The sequence below is a fragment of the Myotis nattereri genome (assembly GCF_964212035.1).
Source record: "Myotis nattereri genome assembly, chromosome: 7".
NCBI classification, from domain to species: domain Eukaryota; kingdom Metazoa; phylum Chordata; class Mammalia; order Chiroptera; family Vespertilionidae; genus Myotis; species Myotis nattereri.
In genome coordinates this window covers 45,702,501-45,722,077 of record NC_138082.1, presented here as the reverse complement: position 1 = coordinate 45,722,077, position 19,577 = coordinate 45,702,501, and the positions used below count along the sequence as shown (strand labels likewise).

General features: G+C 47.2%; 2 protein-coding genes across 7 annotated transcripts in view; both read left to right on the top strand.

The window, feature by feature from the left end:
- The window catches only part of METAP1D (methionyl aminopeptidase type 1D, mitochondrial), a gene marked incomplete at its 5' end in the record, with an annotated part of 74,225 nt that extends 64,446 nt beyond the window's left edge, over positions 1–9,779 (top strand). For 3 of the 5 annotated variants that reach the window (XM_081095585.1, XM_081095588.1, XM_081095587.1), the window contains 4 exons: positions 6,864–6,961; positions 8,211–8,258; positions 9,146–9,224; positions 9,349–9,773. In XM_081095585.1, coding sequence (XP_080951711.1) covers positions 6,864–6,961; positions 8,211–8,258; positions 9,146–9,224; positions 9,349–9,427 — 304 coding nt within the window. In that variant the 3' untranslated portion in view covers positions 9,428–9,773. Of the gene's footprint in view, positions 1–6,863; positions 6,962–8,210; positions 8,394–9,145; positions 9,225–9,348 lie in introns of those variants that run through there. The other 2 variants (XR_013996230.1, XM_081095586.1) reach the window with 2 other exon arrangements.
- A 3,996-nt stretch (positions 9,780–13,775) lies between these two features.
- DLX1 (distal-less homeobox 1) lies at positions 13,776–18,889 on the top strand (the record flags this gene model as incomplete). Of its 2 annotated transcripts, XM_081095583.1 has the most annotated exons (4): positions 13,776–13,992; positions 14,427–15,113; positions 15,797–15,996; positions 17,188–18,889. In XM_081095583.1, the coding sequence occupies 3 exons, from the start codon at positions 14,801–14,803 to the stop codon at positions 17,440–17,442; spliced, it is 768 nt and encodes a 255-aa protein (XP_080951709.1). In that variant the 3' UTR covers positions 17,443–18,889. The 2 variants fall into 2 exon arrangements, with proteins under 2 accessions (XP_080951709.1, XP_080951710.1); XM_081095584.1 differs by lacking the exons at positions 13,776–13,992; positions 15,797–15,996 and having other exon boundaries at positions 14,801–15,113.
- Between the last annotated feature and the right edge of the window lie 688 nt (positions 18,890–19,577).

Below are 19,577 nucleotides of genomic sequence, written 5' to 3'. Positions count from 1 at the left end.
TTGGCAAATGGTGCAAGGTTATTGGTGGCTTGGTATAAAGTTGATGACATGTTTTGTGATTCAGAACCATCATTTCAGTCTGATATCAGTATGTGAACTGCCAGGCTACAGTGTTGTTCCCTGAGTTAAAAAAAAAAAAAAAGAAAAGAAAAGAAAAAGTGAATTATATCAGGGTCAGCAAAGAAATGTATAGAAGCAGCAAGCAATATTTGTGGACTGCTTTTGTTTTAGCTTGACATGTTGGTCTGTAGTGTTCCTCTACTCAAAATCACACCAGACGTGGAAGAAAGTACTTCAGAAGGAGCTAAGCATCCTAACACTTGGATGATGAGACGGGAGAAAAGCTAAGTGTTCTAAAGGAATGAAATGAACATATTCATGTGATGCAGAGGTAAAAAGCCCAAGCTCAAGCAAGCTTTACCATTCAAATCAGTGGATTAGCAAACAGCCTGAAAGGGTGATCTGTCCTGTTGGGTCTGGTTCATTTTTCCTGTAAACCATTGTTTACTTTCCACACAGCATTCTGTACTTGCTTTTTTAGTAAATGTGTATTTTCTGAATTCAAGACTTCTTCTTTGTAATCTGTTGCCTACTTTTAGATCTTTTCCCCCCATAACTGTTTTGAAGTAGACATGTAGAATGTATGGTTGCTGTTTTTTATTTAAAAGTAGTACATTTTGTTAAAGATGACCACATCAGTACCTTTTAAAGTACTATTCTCATTAATATGAACCATTGAATGCTTCCCATTTGTCTGAAGGATGGACAACTTAGTCACCTTGTAAAGATGGTGCCTTTTTTTTTTTTTCATAAGCCCTCAAATGCTTTAAGAAAAATGCAGTTAAATGTATTTATGGCTTTAAAAATATTGTAACAGTGTCTGAATCAAACTTTAGTAAAATCTCTTTTGGTTATATCTGAGAAGCTTTTATTGAAGACTTTGAACAAAATTGTGTTTTTGACAGTTTTAAATTATAGGCTAACTAGCCTGGGAAAAAGGGATAGTGTCTCTCTGTTCTTTCATAGGAAATGTTGAATCAGACCCCTACTGGGAAAAGAAATTTAATGCATATCTCACTATCTTACTGTCCATGAATATAATAGAAACGAATTCAAAATGCAGTTTTATTTTTGCAAATGGGATGAGTCGATAGATGTACCTCATATTTTTGAACACCTAGGGTTCAACAAATTTACTGGTGGTGTTCTTGCATTTTAACAAAATTTATTCTTCAGTGGAAGGGGGCAGAGAACACTAGATTCTTATTCAAGCATTCTATCGAGCTCTGCATTCATGGCTGTGTCTAAAGGGCATGTCAGCCTTTGATTCTCTCTGAGAGGTAATTATCCTTTTCCTGTCACGGAACAACAAATGATAGCTAACTACAGAGGCACATTTGCAGTAGTCACATTCATCAACTGCAGGAAAAAAAATTCAATTTAATTGTGCAACACAGCTGCACATGGGCTTTTGAGCATTTCTGTTGTTCTCCCTGTCTCGCTATTCCTCCCTCCAGATCTATTTTTTAAACTTTTTTTCTGGTTATTTTTTCCCCTTTTTTTGTCTCTTCTTCCATTTTTACTCTCTGTACTTTCTTGTTAAAGTAATTTTCCTTTGTGGCTCTCATTCTTTTTTCCCCATTGAAGGCTATGAATGTAGAAAATTATCACAATTACTCATATAATTGAGCCTCTTTGTAGCAAGTGCAACTCCAGTAGCCTTTCTCCATCATGAAAATGGTTTCATTATAGGGTTTTTCATATTCCCTGACACCATCTACACAGAGGAACAGGCGTGCAGATGAGATGTACTAGGAACAGGCTGGATCAGTAAGGTCACAGTAGGAATAATTAGCTCTGCTATGGAAAGAGCATCTAGGCCTTTTACTGCTACATAAATGTACTGTCCGTGGCTTTTAGTCACAAAAAAACTTACTAACAAATGGAGCTCCCGCCTACTACTTTGAAAAAAAGATTTGTATCAACACTACAATTTTCCATCATTAAGACTAATAACACAGAGCCTCGTATACATCAAGGGGAATAAAAAGAAAAATCTCACATTCAAGTGGCGGCTGGGTGCTGACCTTTGTTCCCTTTTTTTGTGTACGACTTAACTGTTTACAAAAAAGAGCCACACGCCACACCAACATGCAGGTGAATTCCAGCCAGTGCTAGCAAAGCCCAGCATTCAGTCGGAAAATCTGATAAATCTTTATGTAGGATAATGCATTTCATTACATATTCACTACATTAATTCTAGATACATAAAAAAAAGAAGAGTAGAATTGAAAGTGACATTAGATTTTAGCTATTTAAATGCAAAGGTCACTTTTTGCAGAGTACAAATTTGTGTGTATCAGCTCCTTTGAAAACCAGATCAGTCCCAACAGCATTTACAAAACTAGATAAAAAAAAATAACAGACAATGAACTTTTTACTTTTTCCCTAATACATTTCATTATTTAGATGGTTTATGTCTCCACCGGACAGGAAACTGGCCCAGATTCTAACAAATGTTTGCTCTAATGGGTTAAGGCAGTGTTTCTGGACATCTATTATTTCACCTTTTCTTATTCAGGCAAACTCTCAAGGGAATAAATAAACAAGCAATCTCCACCTTTATGCCAAAGTACTTGGAATCGTTACAGACCTAAGGTTTACAAACATCTTTCAACTCAGTCTCGTTTATTTTAAGATATTTACCATGTTTTGCATGGCCTCCCTCTACTGCTATAGCATGAAAAGAACGTTCAAGCATCTTTTATTAGTATTCTGTTACCAAAAATCAAATGATCTTTATAGGAAATTTTTTAATTCTCTGAAACCTGAAGGATAGGATGATATCTCTGGAAAAGTATTGGCCAAAAGAGTTTAATGAAAACAGTCCTTCTCTGGGTGTCCTTTTGTCTCATGAGAGCTAGTGATCTTTAGGTTACAGTGTGCTATTATCCTCACTGTAGCTCCATTTGCTTTGAATATTTCTAAATCTGTATTTTCATAATTATATCTAGATGGTACGATCGGTACATATGAGAATATTGTGAATGTGTAGATTCATGCATCACAAATATGTGACAGTTCAATCAAAAATAATTTAAACTTATACTTGTAAATGTCATGATGAAAGTATCAATAAACGGTTTTTAATGTTTAATTCATAAGTATATGTTTTGATATTAATTTAGAAGAATATAAAGCAGATTTTGAAAAATAATCTCTTTCTATTAGATTATGCACATTTAAACAATAAGTGGCTCAGGCAAAATAAGTCATTTTAATGTCATTTGTGATGGATTTTTCTTGACAGCTACTGTAAATTACAATTATACGGCTTCTCTTTGCACATGAAAGTAAGCATTGCAATAAATTATCTTTTATTTCAATCCATCATGTCTGCTTTTCAGAAACAAAAAACCTCAAATAAAAGTTCAAGAAAAATACAGTAATTTGTGGTCCAGTTTGAAACAACAACAACAAAAAAGTACCAATCTTTTGGAAAACAATTACTGGCTTTCAAAAATATTACTAATTATACTTCAACATTTCTTGTCATTAGAAGGAATCATTGGATTGTGCATTCCTTCATTAAAAGACTACTTCTTAAAATAAAAATCTGGAAACATTAAGCTAAAATGTCATAACTTAGAATATCAGTTGCCATTTAAGATCCTTTAATTAGAGGTGTGACCATTTAGAGAATAGTTCTGTTTAAAAGATTCATGTAAAATGGTAATAAAACTATTTCCATGTGCATTTTTATTTTGTTAGAAGAGTATGTACTTAAATGTTGGACTCCTCCGCCCTCTTGGGGAATGTAGTCTTAGTCATAAAAAGGTAATTGAAATATATTAAGAATTTTAATTATTTACTGAGACATTTAATATTTCAGTTGAGGAAAACTGCCTCCATGAAAGGGAAATAAACTAAAGAAAATGGTCACAAGATGAAATTCCTTAAGTGAGATTTTTCTTTCAACTACAAACTATATCTGACACATGAACTATAATAATACAGTATAATTTAAAAGTAAGTTTATAAACTACTTTTATACACCATCTCTCCCCTCCTTTCTCTCCCCAAATATTCTATATGGGCTGCAAATCATAAATGTGCTCAGGCTCATGCAGAGGTGCCCTACTATCTTAGAGGAGTTTTAGTTGGGGGGAAAAAATGAGAAGAGCTAAAACCGTAAGAGTTCTTTTCAATAGATTTCAGGAAAAAGAAGGCAAAATGTCCAGGACAGGAGACCCTTGTGCTCAGAAATGGGTCATGACCCTAGGGTGGCTGGTGTTGGGGAACACCTGCCGCACTTCTTGGGCACCCCTGCCCACCCAGCTGTTCCCCAACACACCAGTCAAGAGAAGCACACGTGCTCCACCTTCCCGTGCCACGATTACGGGTACCAGTTCTCGTTTTCATGTTAGAGTAGCATTTGCTACTACAAGTCATTTGGCTTGTCTCTATGAAGTTAGATTTAAACCCTAGAATTAGGTAATCTTTGCTTCCCATGTATTCCAAAATAATAGAAGGGGTGTGCTTTGAAATAGCAATTTGGAACATGGATGAGACTTTTTATCCTATTTAGTCCCTGTAGGTATGTGTAAAAAAGCTAACTACCAATCCAAAAGGAAAGCACTCTGAAAAGCAGACAGAAGGGTATATACTAAGCTCCTGAGAATCGAGCCTTGAGATGGGTGCTCAACAAAGAAACTAAAGGAAATGTGTCCTGCTCTTTCCCCCACGGTGGTGAACCCCTCTGACCTTTGCATCCATGACAGATACATTCTATGATATTCCAATAGCTGGGAGTTCCAGTGGGATCCAGGCAGTAAATTGTTGTAGGAGAATGCACTCAGATATCTTTAGCCACCTAGTAATTGCAGAGCTTCTTTTATGAAGAGGAATGAGAGGTATGATGGGGGGAGGGGGGTGGATCCCCAAGTGTTTTTTCAGAGTGGGCTTTCTTCCTCTCCTCTCATCGGAAATTAAAATGAAGATTGCCAGTGTAACGCACATTTAAGATGTAGCTGTGATGCCTGCCAATCAGAGCCTTTTTTAAAAACCTAGGTGGTTTTTTTCCTTAAAAAAAAAAAAATAGGAGAACAGTTTATATTGAATGCTCTTAGAATCAATGAGATTTGTTGAAACTGAAGTAACATTACAGGTTTAGATAGAGCCCATTTTTGTAAAAACAACAACAACAACAACAAAAAACACCTAGATCATTATATCTTATTTCATAATATCTCTTCCACCCTCTATCCACTCTTCATCCTCAGTTTCTATTCAGAAATTGTGTGGTACAAATAGAAAAGCCTTGGAAAACTTGTTTAACCTGCCCAAAGTGCAAAGATATGTGGAAATAACCATAAAATACAACTTAGATTAAAAAACAAGATTGATTTATCATTCCTGTCCTCGGCACATGCATTGCTTACTTATTTCTGCGTTATCAGTTACAAGGAAGTTAAATCTGAATGAGAGTCTGCCTATCTGCTGTGTAGAGTGATATCCAATATTGCACAGGTCTGGAGATGAAGGTTAAAAATGTTGAGAGAAAAGCACATCCACATGCACGCTCATAAAGATTCTGGCTAAATGCCTTTGAGCTCATATGAAACTAAATGGAGGGTCTTTTGGAAACTCCAGTTTGGGATCTCAGAACTTTGGTTTTGTTAACAATTTAAATAGGGATCTTGTAAATCCCAATCCATTGTTATGGTTAGGATTCAGGCACTGTGCCCTTCCTTCATCCACCTGAAAATATAAAAATTGTTAATGGTATATATGTTCTTGTCTTTCTTGTACTCCCAGAAATAAAACATGTGCACCTAATTTCAAAAACAACTTCTTAACCTTGTAGGTGAAGATTTTATGGTTGGAGTATATGTACCATATTTTATTTATATGGAATAGATGGAACCTAAATGATGTGTTTGTAGAAATAACAAATGAAGCATTAAGAATTAGGAATCATAATACTAGTTTTTCTTAAGCATCCCAATGGTTAAAAAGCATTCTTTATGATTCCTCTATTTTTTTAAATTGATTTCAGAGAGGAAGGAAGAGGGAGAGAGAGATAGAAACATCAATGATGAGAGAGAATCATTGATTGGCTGCCTCCTGCATGCCCCACACTTGGGATCGAGCCCGCAACCTGGGTATGTGCCCTTGACCAGAATTGAAGCTGGGACCCTTCAGTCTGCAGACTGACACTCTATCCACTGAGCCAAACTGGCAAGGGCTATGATTCCTCTTTGTGGTGTAAGTCTTAAGGAGAAATCCTAAATGATCCCAAAGTTTTGTACTATTTCAAGAATACAGACAAAGCAGATTTGACCTTTTGTGCAAATGTCTGTTTGCAGAATGTATAATGCTTTGACCAGAATAAGGGAACTATAGAAGTAGGAAGTCACATTTCTAGATTATAATTTTTTTTCTCTGGTTCCCAACTTAGTAGTAATTTGCATAGTCTTTTTGTGAAACCCCATACACCCACGCAGGTTTTTATGACCTGCATTATATGCACATGTATCTTGGTTATATTGACCTATACATGTGTGTGGCACACTCACTTGTCTAAAAGTGGTCTTGTTTGAACATTGTGCTAAGGTCAATGAAGCAAACTACTGTACGTTAGATACATACCTTTTTTCTTCATTTAGCCAAAGGAAGTTTTACAAGCAATGGCAAAAAAATATTTAATTTATTCCAGAATAATGAAAACATTGTCATTATCTGACTCTAAATATAACTGATTTATCTATTTCATAGAATATTTTAAGTGACTTTGTTTTATATATGAATGCATTAAAAACATATCTAATTAAATTAAATATTCTGTTTGGTCACTTTTAAAGCCACATTACTCATCAGAATGGTTTGCAAGTCTGTTCACATTTTGTGGGACATGGGATAGGATCTTACTTTCATGGACATCCAGAAATTTGGCATCACGGTAAGAAAGTTAATTTGGGAGCAATTAATTGAATGGAATCAAGATAAGGCAGTTTTGCTCCTGACGTTCTAACTTCGAATCCACATTATCATCTTTACGTGTGTGTGGATTCAAAATTAGAATTCAAAGGATAATTAATCAGAACCAGCACGTTCCTATGTTACTGGATTATTGCCCAGTAGTTTCAGTCCCAAAATAAGATTTATTTTGCTTTTTGTCTTCTCTTGAAGAGTGATGGCCGGAAGGCACAAGGAATATTTGTCTAGGAAAAGTTATTGAAATCAAGACGCTGCTGCATCAGTGTCCCAGCAGCGTGCACATATGACTTTTCTGTTTTCCTTTTTCTACCCCCTTCTCTCACTGCTGACTGTTGTGGTTAAACTTCGTCACATCCGCCACAGCGATGACAGCTGATGTATTTAGCAGCATGTACTCTTTAGTGATTTCTAGATTATACCCACCCTGTGTGCCTTCCCCAGCATCTCCTGTTTTTCACTGCCTGGGTGTGCACCCTACAGTGGGGAAGCAGGGTGGGCCACAAGGCAGTGGAGGCAGGGGGTGGGGGAGGAGATTGGGGGTAGGGTAGGAGGCAGTTCTTTGAAGACCCCCAGAGACCAAAGGACCCTGCGCAGGTGGGAATCCCCCTTGGTTACTTGGGAGCAGTCCCTGGAGGAACTACTGCCTAGACCCCATGCCCTGGAAGATCCTAGAGATGCAACAGGTCAGAACTTCCTTTGGGCCAAAGAGCCCCACCTGAGGTCCAGGAGGAAGTGCAGAAAGGGCCTCTTAGACATACGCCCCACCCAGAGCTCACACTTGGACTAATTTGAAGTCACCCCTGACCTTGCCTCCTGTAGCCTGCCTTCTCTTTGCATCTGCTCCCAAGATGTCTTACTCTTTGGATTGGGGGTAGATCACAAGGCCCAGGACCCAGCAAAGCCAGGAGACCTCATAGCAAGTGGCCAGGGCAGCAGAGGATCCTGATAAGGGTCTAAAACACCCAGGCTGCTCCTGCTAGGTCTTGATCCCCAAGGGCAGAAAGTGCAATGACAAGCCCAGGAGCCCTGTGTTTAACCCTGGGTTGTTTGTGAACACCCAGGATTCTAGAAACCTCCACCCTCCTACCCCAAAAGAAAAAAATATTTAAATTACCAAGTTTTTTTAGCAGCTCAACTCCTCTAATTCTGTTTCTATCTTTTTCTCCATTTCCCATTCCCATTCCCCCTACCCCATCTTTTATTTCTTACAGCAAATGACAGCGATCTACTCATGGAGGAGGGAATGGCCTTCACCATAGGTCAGTGCTGGAGCTCCTCTTCAGAGAGCTGCGGCTCCCCCAGCAGAAGCATCGGCAGTGGCGCTGGCCTAGGCCAGGCAGTCCCGTGAAGGACTAATAAAGCCAATCAGCATAATGAAATAATTCAGATGCAGAGTAAATCTGATTAAATAATATCCTCAAGCCCATCTTCCTAAATCAGATACTTACCGACACATTTAGGAGAGGCAGCCCTCCACCCTCTAATTCTGTTACCAACATAATGTGGTGTTTGGGTTTTTGGTGTGTGTGTGTGTGTGTGTGTGTGTGTTCATTAACACGCAGTAACTGGAGACGATTATGTCCCTTGCTCCCTGTCATCAGTGGCATGTACCCTCTGTGGCCCATTCCTGGCTGATCATGTGATTGGTGTCGCCAACAAATTCCAATCACCTAAGACCGGGAAGGCATCATGTTTCTGACTGGGACTTAATGGAGAAGCAATTAGAGTGAAATAAGAAAATTGTTATTTACTGATTAATGAACATTTTGAGCATTTTTTTTTAAAAAATTCAAATATTTTTTAAAACTCACTGGTATTTATAAGAGGGACTGGTGTTTGGGTGGTTATTATCCACAGGGTCCTAATTAAGGCTTGATTAAAATGCCCTTTTTCCTCTAAAAAATTAGGAACTAGGCAACTTCATACATTTTGAATGCTGTAACGTTTCCTCTTCCTACTGTTTAGTTTGTAGTATACTGTGCAAGCAACATCAATTATCAGCCCTTGCAATATGACAACATGAACCCGTGGGGGAAGTACTTAGGAGGAGGGGGGGAAACCTTCTTATTCTCTTTTTTGATAATCGGGAAACAATGTTTGACAGGAATCTGATTAGTTCACGCAGTAAACATTTTCCCTCTTACAGAGCCAATCATAACCGAGGGATCCCCCGAATTTAAAGTCCTGGAGGATGCGTGGACTGTGGTCTCCCTGGACAATCAAAGGTGATTACTTTTCAATTGTTTGGAAAGGGAAGGTCCATCCCACGGCGCTGGCGCTGGCGAGCTGCGCTCCCCGCCCCGCCGGCGCTCGCGCGAGTCCTGAGCGCCGCTGCCCTGCGTGTTTCAGGTCCGCCCAGTTCGAGCACACAGTGGTCATCACGTCGGAGGGCGCTCAGGTCCTGACCAAACTGCCCCACGAGGCCTGAGGAGCCGCCCCACGATGGCAGAGGCTGGGTGCCTTTTCTCCTAAATTGCCGAAACCCAGTTGGAGAACTTTTAGTAGCACCGGCGGAAGGCTGGTCGGCTGGCTGTAGCCCACCTAGGGCCTGGAAGCGTCTTGGAAAACCCGGCGGGGTTGGGGGCGGGTGGGAACGCCGATCTGAGGCCCGCGCTAGGATGGACTGAACCCGGAGCCGCACTGTTTCCCAGCTCGGGGAACATTTCTTGAGGGGGAATGGGACGCCCTCGTTTGGAAGACGAGGGATTCCCATAGGTGCATGGTTTTCTCTTTCCCTTGTCTTAACTCTGCCCAAGTAAAAGGCTTCACCTCTTAAACCCCTTGTGTCTGCGCTCCTTGTCTCTGACCGTTACTGGGGAGGGGGAGGGGGGGGGAGGAAGAGAGTAGTTGGTTAATTTTTGAGTTTCTGAACTTTTCATATGCCAGAGCCTGGGTGTTAGGTGGAATTTTTTTAAGGTCTCTTTTTACCCCATTATGGATCCTCCATTGGCCCCTGCTCCCCGGCCCTTCCCGTTCTTCCCCTTCATAAGGGCTTTGCAATGAAAGATCAGCCCGAATGGAGGGGTTGGTTACAAACATGTCTTTGCCTGTGGACCCCAGCCTGGCTCTTCTGCAGGCTTTACCAATCTAAAAACAGGACTTTCTGATCCCCTGCAGCTTTCCCTCCCTGACCCTCATCCTGCCCTGCGGTGCATCCCAGAGGTTACTTTTACAAGACACACACACACACACACACACACACACACGTTTGTTGCACTAGGAAATGATGTATGAATCCCAGGCTGCTGTAGCCCCTAAACCAGTGGTTCTCAACCTTCCTAATGCCGCGACCCTTTAATACAGTTCCTCATGTTGTGGTGACCCCCAATTTAATTGTTACAAATTGAACATAATTAAAGCATAGTGATTAATCACAAAAACAATACGTAATTATATATGTGTTTTCCGATGGTCTTAGGCGACCCCTGTGAAAGGGTCATTCGATCCCCAAAGGGGTCGCGACCCACAGGTTGAGAACCGCTGCCCTAAACTAACCTCTCCCCATACTGGCCCCCTTCAGACCATTCTAGCACTGGAGACCCAGAGGTTCCCAGCAAGAAGAGATTCCGCATTTTTGGGGGGCAAGGGCCTAGTTAGCAGGATTGGAGCTGGTGCGTTTCACTCCAGTTCAACCTCCTGCTCACAGCTCCACCTGCTTCAGGAAATCCAGAGATCCACATCCCTGTCCCAAGACCCATTCCTGCCCGGAGCCTGCTCATACCTGGGCCCAGGGGTAGAGAGGGGTTGGGCCTTTGGCAGGACACAGAGAAAAGAGTTGCCCCTCTGGTCATGGTTTTAGGAACAAGTCCCATTTAGGGTTTCCTCAAAGTCAGTGCTAACTCTGGTTTTTACTGAAGTGGTTTTCCAAAGTTGCCATCCACTAAATATAGCTTGGGCTAGAGAGCACCAAGGAAATGTAAGACACCTGTAGTTGCCAAAACAGATGGCCTCTTTGACTGGGTCCCAAGGGCCAGCTCCTCTGTGACACTCACAGTGGTCGGGAAAGAGATAGGAAACCGAGGCCAATGAACATGCTGGGGACAGCGTGCAGTTCAGTCTGTTCCCTGAACTTGGAATTCTCCTGAGCATTCTCCAACACCCCTGGCTCTCTGTGTCCAGAGTTGGGGAATTTGGACAAAAATGATTCTGATTCTAGTGGATCTCCGAGCTGGAAAAGACAAGGAAGGGGTTGAAGATCTACAAGATTCATTGAAAAATTTCTGGGGTCCTTAAAAAACTTTTACAAGGCCTAGAGACTTTCAGGGGCTGCTGCCTCTGGAAGACCTGGTGTCTCTTGCCTGAGAAGGACTTCACTTCTCTCCCAGAGCAGTCGGATTGCACCAGTTACCTGTACCTTCTCTACAGGTCAGGTTCCCCAAGAATAATTTTATTAGGACCACAGGATTTTACCAACCACTGAGACAGCACACTGCTGTGCAGCAGTTATGCCAGAGTGCAAGTATGTATGGCTTTATAACCCCTTTATTAAAGTAACTAACCTAAAGTGTAAACATTGTACCTATACAGGCAATACTCTGCAGCGCCATAGGAAACAAACTTCATTTAGAACCAACTCCTTTGAACATGCTTTAAAGTTGAAGTTAGGGAAGCAGATTTTAAAGTACCACTCTCCACCCCTCACCCCTGCCAGCTTAATTGGCTCCAAACCTCACCGGGATTCCAGCCCACTGGTGGCTGCAGCTAACCACCAGGCGCCAGTCCTGCGTGCCTCCAAGAGGTTCTACTGGCAATCCGGGACATTCTCCGGATACAAGAGAGAGTTTTATTTTCTCTGAGAGTTGGGACAGGCAGAGATCTAAGCAAACCTGCGTTTCAGAACAGGTGTCCCCTTAGCGGTGTGGGGTGGACGGGCTCATAGAATAGAGATAAGATCACACATTGAGAAAGCTAGCCAAGGCCGGCGGCGTCTCTGAGCCCGGCAGGCCCTGGCGCATCCGCCCCTCCCTGCAACTGCTTCTCTGGATCTAAGAAATAATTCCGGAGTGCGGACACTCGCTCGCCCACAATAATTCATTTCTAAAATAACCAAGACTCTGAAACCCGTTCCTGAGGGGCGCATGCGGGTCTTTTGTTCCCCGGAGCCAGCCCGGTCCACTGCGCTACGCATGGCTTGGAGTCCCCCCTCCAGATGTGGACGGACAGAGAGCCCTGGGGACAGGCCATCGCGACTTGTGGCATCCTCTCTCCCATTCCCCCACCCTGCAGTTACATCTGGAATAAACTGGCCCTGGGTGACTCAGCTGTCGGGTTTCCTCTTGCACTGCCCCGAGCACCTGGAGTGACCAGCCCCGCTTCCCTCGGTCCCAACCCCAACACCGCTCCAGCCACGGCGATCACTTACGTGGTCAGGGCCCGCCAGGCGAGCGGGAAACCAGGGGCCCCCGGCGGCATCCGTGCTGCTGTGCTGGGCGCACCACACCGCGCTCCACACCCGGCTCTACACCCCAAAATAGGCGCTAGGAAGGAGCAATGAAAACCACAAGTGCAACACGGAAATCAAGAGGAGTCCTGCAGCTCTTGGGAGTTGTCTGGTAGCGGAGTCATTATTAGCTGGTTGTTGCTACAAAGTATCACCGTGTGGTTGGGTGATTAAGAAAAAAAATCTTTTTAAACGTTGGCAAAGCTGTTATTGGTTTGGAGGATCGGTTGTGGGGTGGGTTGTTGTGGGTTTTTTTTTTTTCCTTTGGCTTTTGTTTTTCTTTTTGCTCCAACCACACAGCCTGAAATATTTCTACCCCCAACATCATGCCCTTAAACCAAAGGAGAGGAATTCCGCGGGCAGCTGCTGCTGCTACTGAAGTTAAAAAATAGAGAAGCCCCTTCCACTAATATCTGCAACGACAGCGCCGATGTAATTTGTTTTGAGTGCTCATTTTTATTGGTGTTCCTTCTGCCAAAATGTACTTGATTACAGAGGTTTGTCCTGTGATCATTGCGACACTCCAGCCAGGGGAAGGTGCGTTGGGGAAGGTTCAGCTCAGGCCAGATCAAATCCCAGGCTGTTTAACGCTGAAAGGCTGCTTGTTGCTATTAGTGTTAAATATATGGCTAATTATGCGTATGAAAATTAAACATCAGTGTTATGCTAATGGGGCGCCTTCAGCTGTGGATTCGAGCACTTGAGACTACCATTTAATCAAATGAATCAGTAACTAATACATCTGCACGTGTGAACTTTCACAAGATCATTTCCCCGTTCCCGCCACACCGCTAAATTATGAAAGAAATAATTATCAACACTTTCTAATTACCTAACAAAGTAATTCTGGATTCACCGTGAGGCTGGAGGAATCGGGGAACCAACAGCCCCTCGAAGACAGCATGGTTTGCACCACGCCTCAAGAGGGTGGCTGTGTGGTGGTTACAGCGTGGGGGGGGTAGTTTTTTGGGGGGCTCTTGTGCACTTCTCTGTACCTAGCGCCCCAGACGATAGGAGGCCTTGGCAGCTTTTGCCTCCACCAGTTCTGTCCCCAGGCCCAGTGGCGCCCACTTTGGCCACTGAAGATGAGGAGGATCCTGGGCGACAATGAGAGACACGTCCACACACAAGATATGTGAGCCTATTATTGGCCTGGTTTTGCCGCGGGTTTCGGTGTCCCCGGGACTCCTAAACCCCAGTACTCTCGTTGGCCCCCAGGAGGCCGGGAAATGACCACCTGGCCTCCGCTGCTCAAGCAGAACCGAGCCCGCCAGCTCCAGGACGCCACTCGGCGCCGCGCCCTAGGGGCGCGTGAGCCCTGGGCGCCAGGCGCAGAGGGAGTGGAGAGGGGAGGGGGCGGTGGAGGAAGGATGGGGGTGTCGGGGGAGTGGAGGGCGGTGCGGCCGCCTTTCCTGGGAGGAGAAGCGCGGGTTCCTGGCTCTCCGCGCGCACTGCTTTAATCAGACCGGTGCAGCCTCGAACTGGAGTGGCCAGCTGGGCCTGGAGCAATGCGAGCCGGCCCCAGGGAGCGACGGCGGCGGCAGGGAGGCCGAGTGAGTGAGTTCGCCGGAGGGCCCCAGATCTCACCCCGGGGATGTGGCCAGGCGAGCCCAGGCTAGGGCGGGGCCTCCGGGAGAGCGCTGCGCTAGGCACAAGGCGCTGGGGAGGACAGCGCCCTGCTAGCCGCCTCCGGCGCCCCCCAGTGCGCGACTTCGCGCTCGGGAGGTCGCGGCCGGGCTCCTGAACGGCCCTCGCTCAGCGCCAGACCCGGTGGCGGTGGCTGGGAGAAGCTGTTCCCGGGGCCCCGGTGTTGGGGTGGAAGGAGGATGGGGATCGTAGGGGAAGGGGAGGGAGGCCGCCAAGTCGCAGGTTGCGTTCTGGGAAGTGAGGCGCTCCGGGAGGCGGGAGGCCTTGGAGCCGCGGGCCGCGGGAGTCCTGGCGAGGGCGCCGGCCCATTGTGCGTCCCGCTCGGCGCGCTCTTTTGCAGAGGAGCGAGCCCCGGCCGGGAACTGTGGACGCGTCTCTCCCGAGACCCGGCCGCCTCGCCCGCTCTAGTCCAGCGGAGCCGGAGCGCCTCGGACCAATCCCCGGTGATTATGCAAGGCAACGGACCAATCAGCTCCGCCGGCTCATGAATATTTATGACCTTGGCTGAGTCAAAGCTTTGAAGCGAGTTTGGGGAGCTCAGCAGCATCATGCTTAGACTTTTCAAAGAGACAAACTCCATTTTCTTATGAATGGAAAGTGAAAACCCCTGTTCTGCTTAAATTGGGTTCCTTCCTGTCCTGAGAAACACAGAGACCCCCAAAAGGAAAGCAGAGGAGAGAGAGAGAGACCCACACCCAGACCCCGCGAGAAGAGATGACCATGACCACCATGCCAGAAAGTCTCAACAGCCCCGTGTCGGGCAAGGCGGTGTTTATGGAGTTTGGGCCGCCCAACCAGCAAATGTCTCCTTCTCCCATGTCCCACGGGCACTACTCCATGCACTGTTTACACTCGGCGGGCCATTCGCAGCCCGACGGCGCCTACAGCTCGGCCTCGTCTTTCTCCCGACCGCTGGGCTACCCCTACGTCAACTCGGTCAGCAGCCACGCGTCCAGCCCCTACATCAGTTCCGTGCAGTCCTACCCAGGCAGCGCCAGCCTCGCCCAGAGCCGCCTGGAGGACCCAGGTACGTGCGCCTGCCCGGGAGAGGGAGACGAAGAGGTATGAAGGGAGAGAGGGAGGGGAGGGAGGGAGGGAGGGAGAGAGAGAGAGAGAAAGAGAGAGAGAGAGGAGGGAGAGGTTGAGAGAGAGGTGGGGTGGGGGTGGGGAGAGCGCCGGAGCCGTGGAGGTTTCGGGTATCAATCTATGGATCCTTGTCATAGCAAAGAAAAAATTTTTTTAAAAATCCTCCTAACTAACAACTATCCGGCAGAGGATAAATAAATCCGAGAGCGTCCCCTGCACTAGCCGGGCCTCTGGGTGGCTCCGTGCGTCGAGCACACAATGCCCCGCTGGAAAACAGAAACCCACATGTGCACGTATTAGTCTCGGTAATTATTTATTGCGTAGCGCTATAAACAATGTGTGCAATTAAGGGTAATTAAACTTCAACTACCGCCTGCAAAAACAGCAAACTTTCCCTGCAAAGGCAGGAGCTGCGCGCCTGGGAACTGTCCCGGTCCGCCTGCAGCCGTCCGGGTCCGGCCCTCTGATTTTGCGGGACCTTCCCCTGGTTTTTGGAGTTTCTGGAGCATTCTCTCTCCGGGTCCCGGCTCCGCCACCCCGCTCGGGAGCCGCTCGCCCCTGGCTCCCCACACGGAAGGCTGTCCCCCGCATTAACAAGGGTCCCTGCTTCTGCTGTCCCTCCAGGGGCCGACTCGGAGAAGAGCACCGTGGTGGAAGGCGGTGAGGTGCGCTTCAATGGCAAGGGGAAAAAGATTCGCAAACCCAGGACCATTTACTCCAGTTTGCAGTTGCAGGCTTTGAACCGGAGGTTCCAGCAAACTCAGTACCTAGCTCTGCCCGAGAGGGCGGAGCTCGCGGCCTCCTTGGGACTCACGCAGACGCAGGTACCTCGCTGCTGCCCCACCGGCCCGCAGGGTTCCGCGGCCCGCCTGCGCCGGGAGTTTCATTTTTACTCTCTGACCCTCAGGGTGTGTGTGTGTGGGCGGGGGGAGTGTGTGTGCTCGTGTGTGTGTGTGTGTGTGTGTGTGTGTGTGTGTGATGTGTGTGTGTGTCCGCCACCCCTGGCCCTCCCAGCGTCTCCCCTTCTTCTTTCTCTCTGCCCGGGCTCTCCCTGCACTCGGCACTCTGCACTCCGTACTCCGCGCTGCTTGCCTCCCGGACCTGCAACCCTGGACGATCTGATTAGGGCGCAGGGAGGATTTCCCCGGACGTTTTGTTGGGGGATTCTGAAGTCACACGTGCCCGAGCAACTGGAACAATAGACTAGGGGCTTAATCCCTTCTTTGCCTTTAAAGTGTGTGGCTAATCACTTGGGGCCTGGCCTGAGCCTGTGTCTCCCTCCTCTTTCCTTTTCCTTCTCCTCCTCCTCCCTCTTCTCCTCCTTCTTAGGGGTGGGGGGGGGGTCCCTTCTTTTGCCTTCTCACACCACCCAAGTCCCAGACCCCGGAGGAGAAACGGACCTTCCTTCCCAATTTCTCTGAGAGTCCGGGGAGCCCATGGGCGTTTTGATGACGAATGTCCCGGGTTTCCAACGTTGGGGCCGGGATTTGAAGCAGAGCTGGGGAGACAAACAGACATTAAGAAAAGGTTTACATAAGTCCAAATGAAAAGTTTAACAAAACCTTGTGGCTTCCTTGGTCAGTCTCCAACTCACTCAAGGGCAGAAAGGATGGCGAAGAGAAGGCATTGCAAATAAGTGTCCTCCACTCCTTTTCTCCACTCGATTCTTTTATTGATGCTCATCCTGGAATTGAAGGCTCTATGTTGTGCGGCAGGCCCTGCATCTTCCCCAGAGGATTGCCAGCCAAGGTTGGGCTGAGTCCCTGGCAGGAGAAGGCCTAGATCCCCTCTCACCCCTCACCACCACGCCCCCTGGCTCTAGGAGAGCTGCCCTTGCCGCCAGGTTCTTATTGGTGGTGGTGGTGGTGGTGGTCTGTTCCCCCAGCTGCGAGTTGTCCCTCCTCCCAGGGCGGTAAGGGACATCCTCTCTCGCTGTCCCACTGTCACCTTATCTCCCAGGACCATGATGGGCGCAATGGACCTAGCCTGAGTCATGCTGCTGTCCGCTCTTGCAGGTCAAGATCTGGTTCCAGAACAAGCGCTCCAAGTTCAAGAAGCTGATGAAGCAGGGCGGGGCGGCTCTGGAGGGGAGCGCGCTAGCCAACGGCCGGGCGCTCTCTGCCGGCTCCCCGCCGGTGCCACCTGGCTGGAACCCCAACTCCTCATCCGGAAAGGGCTCGGGCAGCAGCACGGGCTCCTACATCCCCAGCTACACGTCATGGTACCCCTCGGCACACCAAGAAGCTATGCAGCAACCCCAACTCATGTGAGGTTGCCCACCCGATCCCGCCCACCTCCTTCCCATTTCCCCTGGTCCGGGGCCCCTCCTGCCTCCAGGTCCGTCCACCCCGTTTGTGTGCCCTGGACCCGGAGAAGGGCTCAGAGGGAAAGAAGAAGGAACCGTGGAGGCAGGACGCCCACCGCCTCCTCAGAGCCCCTTGCTGTCTGGACTGGCTACTTCCCTGGCGTCCACACCGTCGCCTGAACCCTGGCCTGGGCCACGAGCAGCAGAGAGAGAGGCCTTGGAGCTCAGTCATAGCCGCAGGAGACAGCTGGAGCAGCAAGATAGCCTGTTGGACCCAACCGACCGGGGACCCTCATTGTGTGGGACTATCAGGAAAAAAACACAAAACAAAAGCAATGTAGAAAAAGCAAAAGCTATTTTCTGTCCTGTCCGTCTCTTGTCTCCTTTTGCTCGGTATCTGTGCCCTGACAAGTCGAGGTCCTCCTCTGTCCGCTGTCCTCATTCTGCAGCCTCTGAAAAACCTCACCAGGTCCCGGGAGGCGCTGTCCACCAGGCCACCCAGTTCCGGATACTTAGATGTTTTACCCTTTCAGACCTTTTCCTGGGCCTGCCCAAACATCTGTGTAGCTCATTGGGGAACTGGGGGAAATTGGAGGGAGGGGGCTTATTTATTGAGAAATGGACTTCACCTGAGGCTGAGTGTTAACCAGTACGCAATTCTATGGGACAGGAGGAGCACACTGTCCAAATATACCAGTCACTTCAAATGCACCCGGGGAAAAAAAAGGATAAGGAGGACCTGGTGATTTTTAACTTATACAGTAACTTTTGTACTTCACTGGTCTAGAGCGGTTGGAGTCGAATGATTTGCATATTTTACATGTTTTTAAAAAGAAAGAAATGAAGCCAACACAATTTCTCATTTGGAGAAGAACGCTTAGTCTCCTTGCCTGGACAAGTAGGAAAATCTGAATTCTCTCCTTAAGGAGAAAGAGAGAGAGAGGACCCACGGGCAGTGGTGAGAAAAGAGGCGGGTGTGAGCGAACACCCCAATGCCAGTGGGCTTGAAAGCAAGCAAACGCAGCTTTTCAACAACCTCCAGAGGCGCAGCCAGAATGATGCCAGTCACCACCTGAACGCACAGCCTCCAGTGCAGGATCTAATCGCTGTACATATTATTGTTGTTATTAATTATTATTGTTATTATTATTGTTCTGTAAACATGTTGCACAAGCTTAGCTTTTTTTTTTTCTGTTCCGTTGAGTGTGGCTGTAAAACCCGATGCTTTGTGAAATGAGAATCTTGACATTTTACTTGTGAAATTTGGAAAATGTGATCAGTTGAAATCAACCATGTTTTGTGTTCTCTATGTCAAAGTTTAGTTTTATATTGAGAATGTTAACTTATTGCTTTGTATCTTGGGGGGGGAAAGAACTTTGTAAATAAGTTATAAAGTTTCTTTGACAGTAAAATTATGGTTTCGAGAAAGAGCTGCTGTATGGTGTGCTGGGTGAGCGGGTGCAGGGGGCCGGCCAGGCTTCTACCTCTGGGGAGGCAATGCAGGGGCAAGGACTGACTCCAGACAACAGGGTACAGGGCCTAGGCCCGCTGGCGCTGCCCTTGCCTAGCGCCTAGCTCCTGACCCACAAGGGGTCTGATCCCACCTGGGCTAGAAGGGTCTCAGGGAAGGAGGACCAGGAACAGGTGCCGCACGTCAGAGTCAGGGCTCAGGAGCGGAAGGGGTGGTGAAGGCCGGCTGCGAGGAGATCAAAGCAGAACTCAAAGACAGCCGGCCTGGGAGATTTGAGTGACACTCGTAACTCCCCCCCCCCCCCCAACACACACCCAGTCACCTTGCGGGAGTCCTAGAAACCTGGAGACGGAGACACCTGGCTGGGCCCCTCGCCTCCGTGGGGATCTGGCCTCCTGGCTTTGGCTTGCCCGGAGGGCGCTGGATCTGGACGAGGGAAAGACGCGGCCAGACGCCGGAAAAGGACCGGAAGGATACGTCTGTCAGGCTAACCCCCAATCCATCAGTGAGCTCCCGGGGACAGTCTCAAGGCGCCACCCGCGCCCTCCACATCCACTCCCATCCACACGGCCCCACGCACAAGGACAGGCCCGTTCCTGCCTAAGGACCCCGGGCTTTTTCTCTGCGCC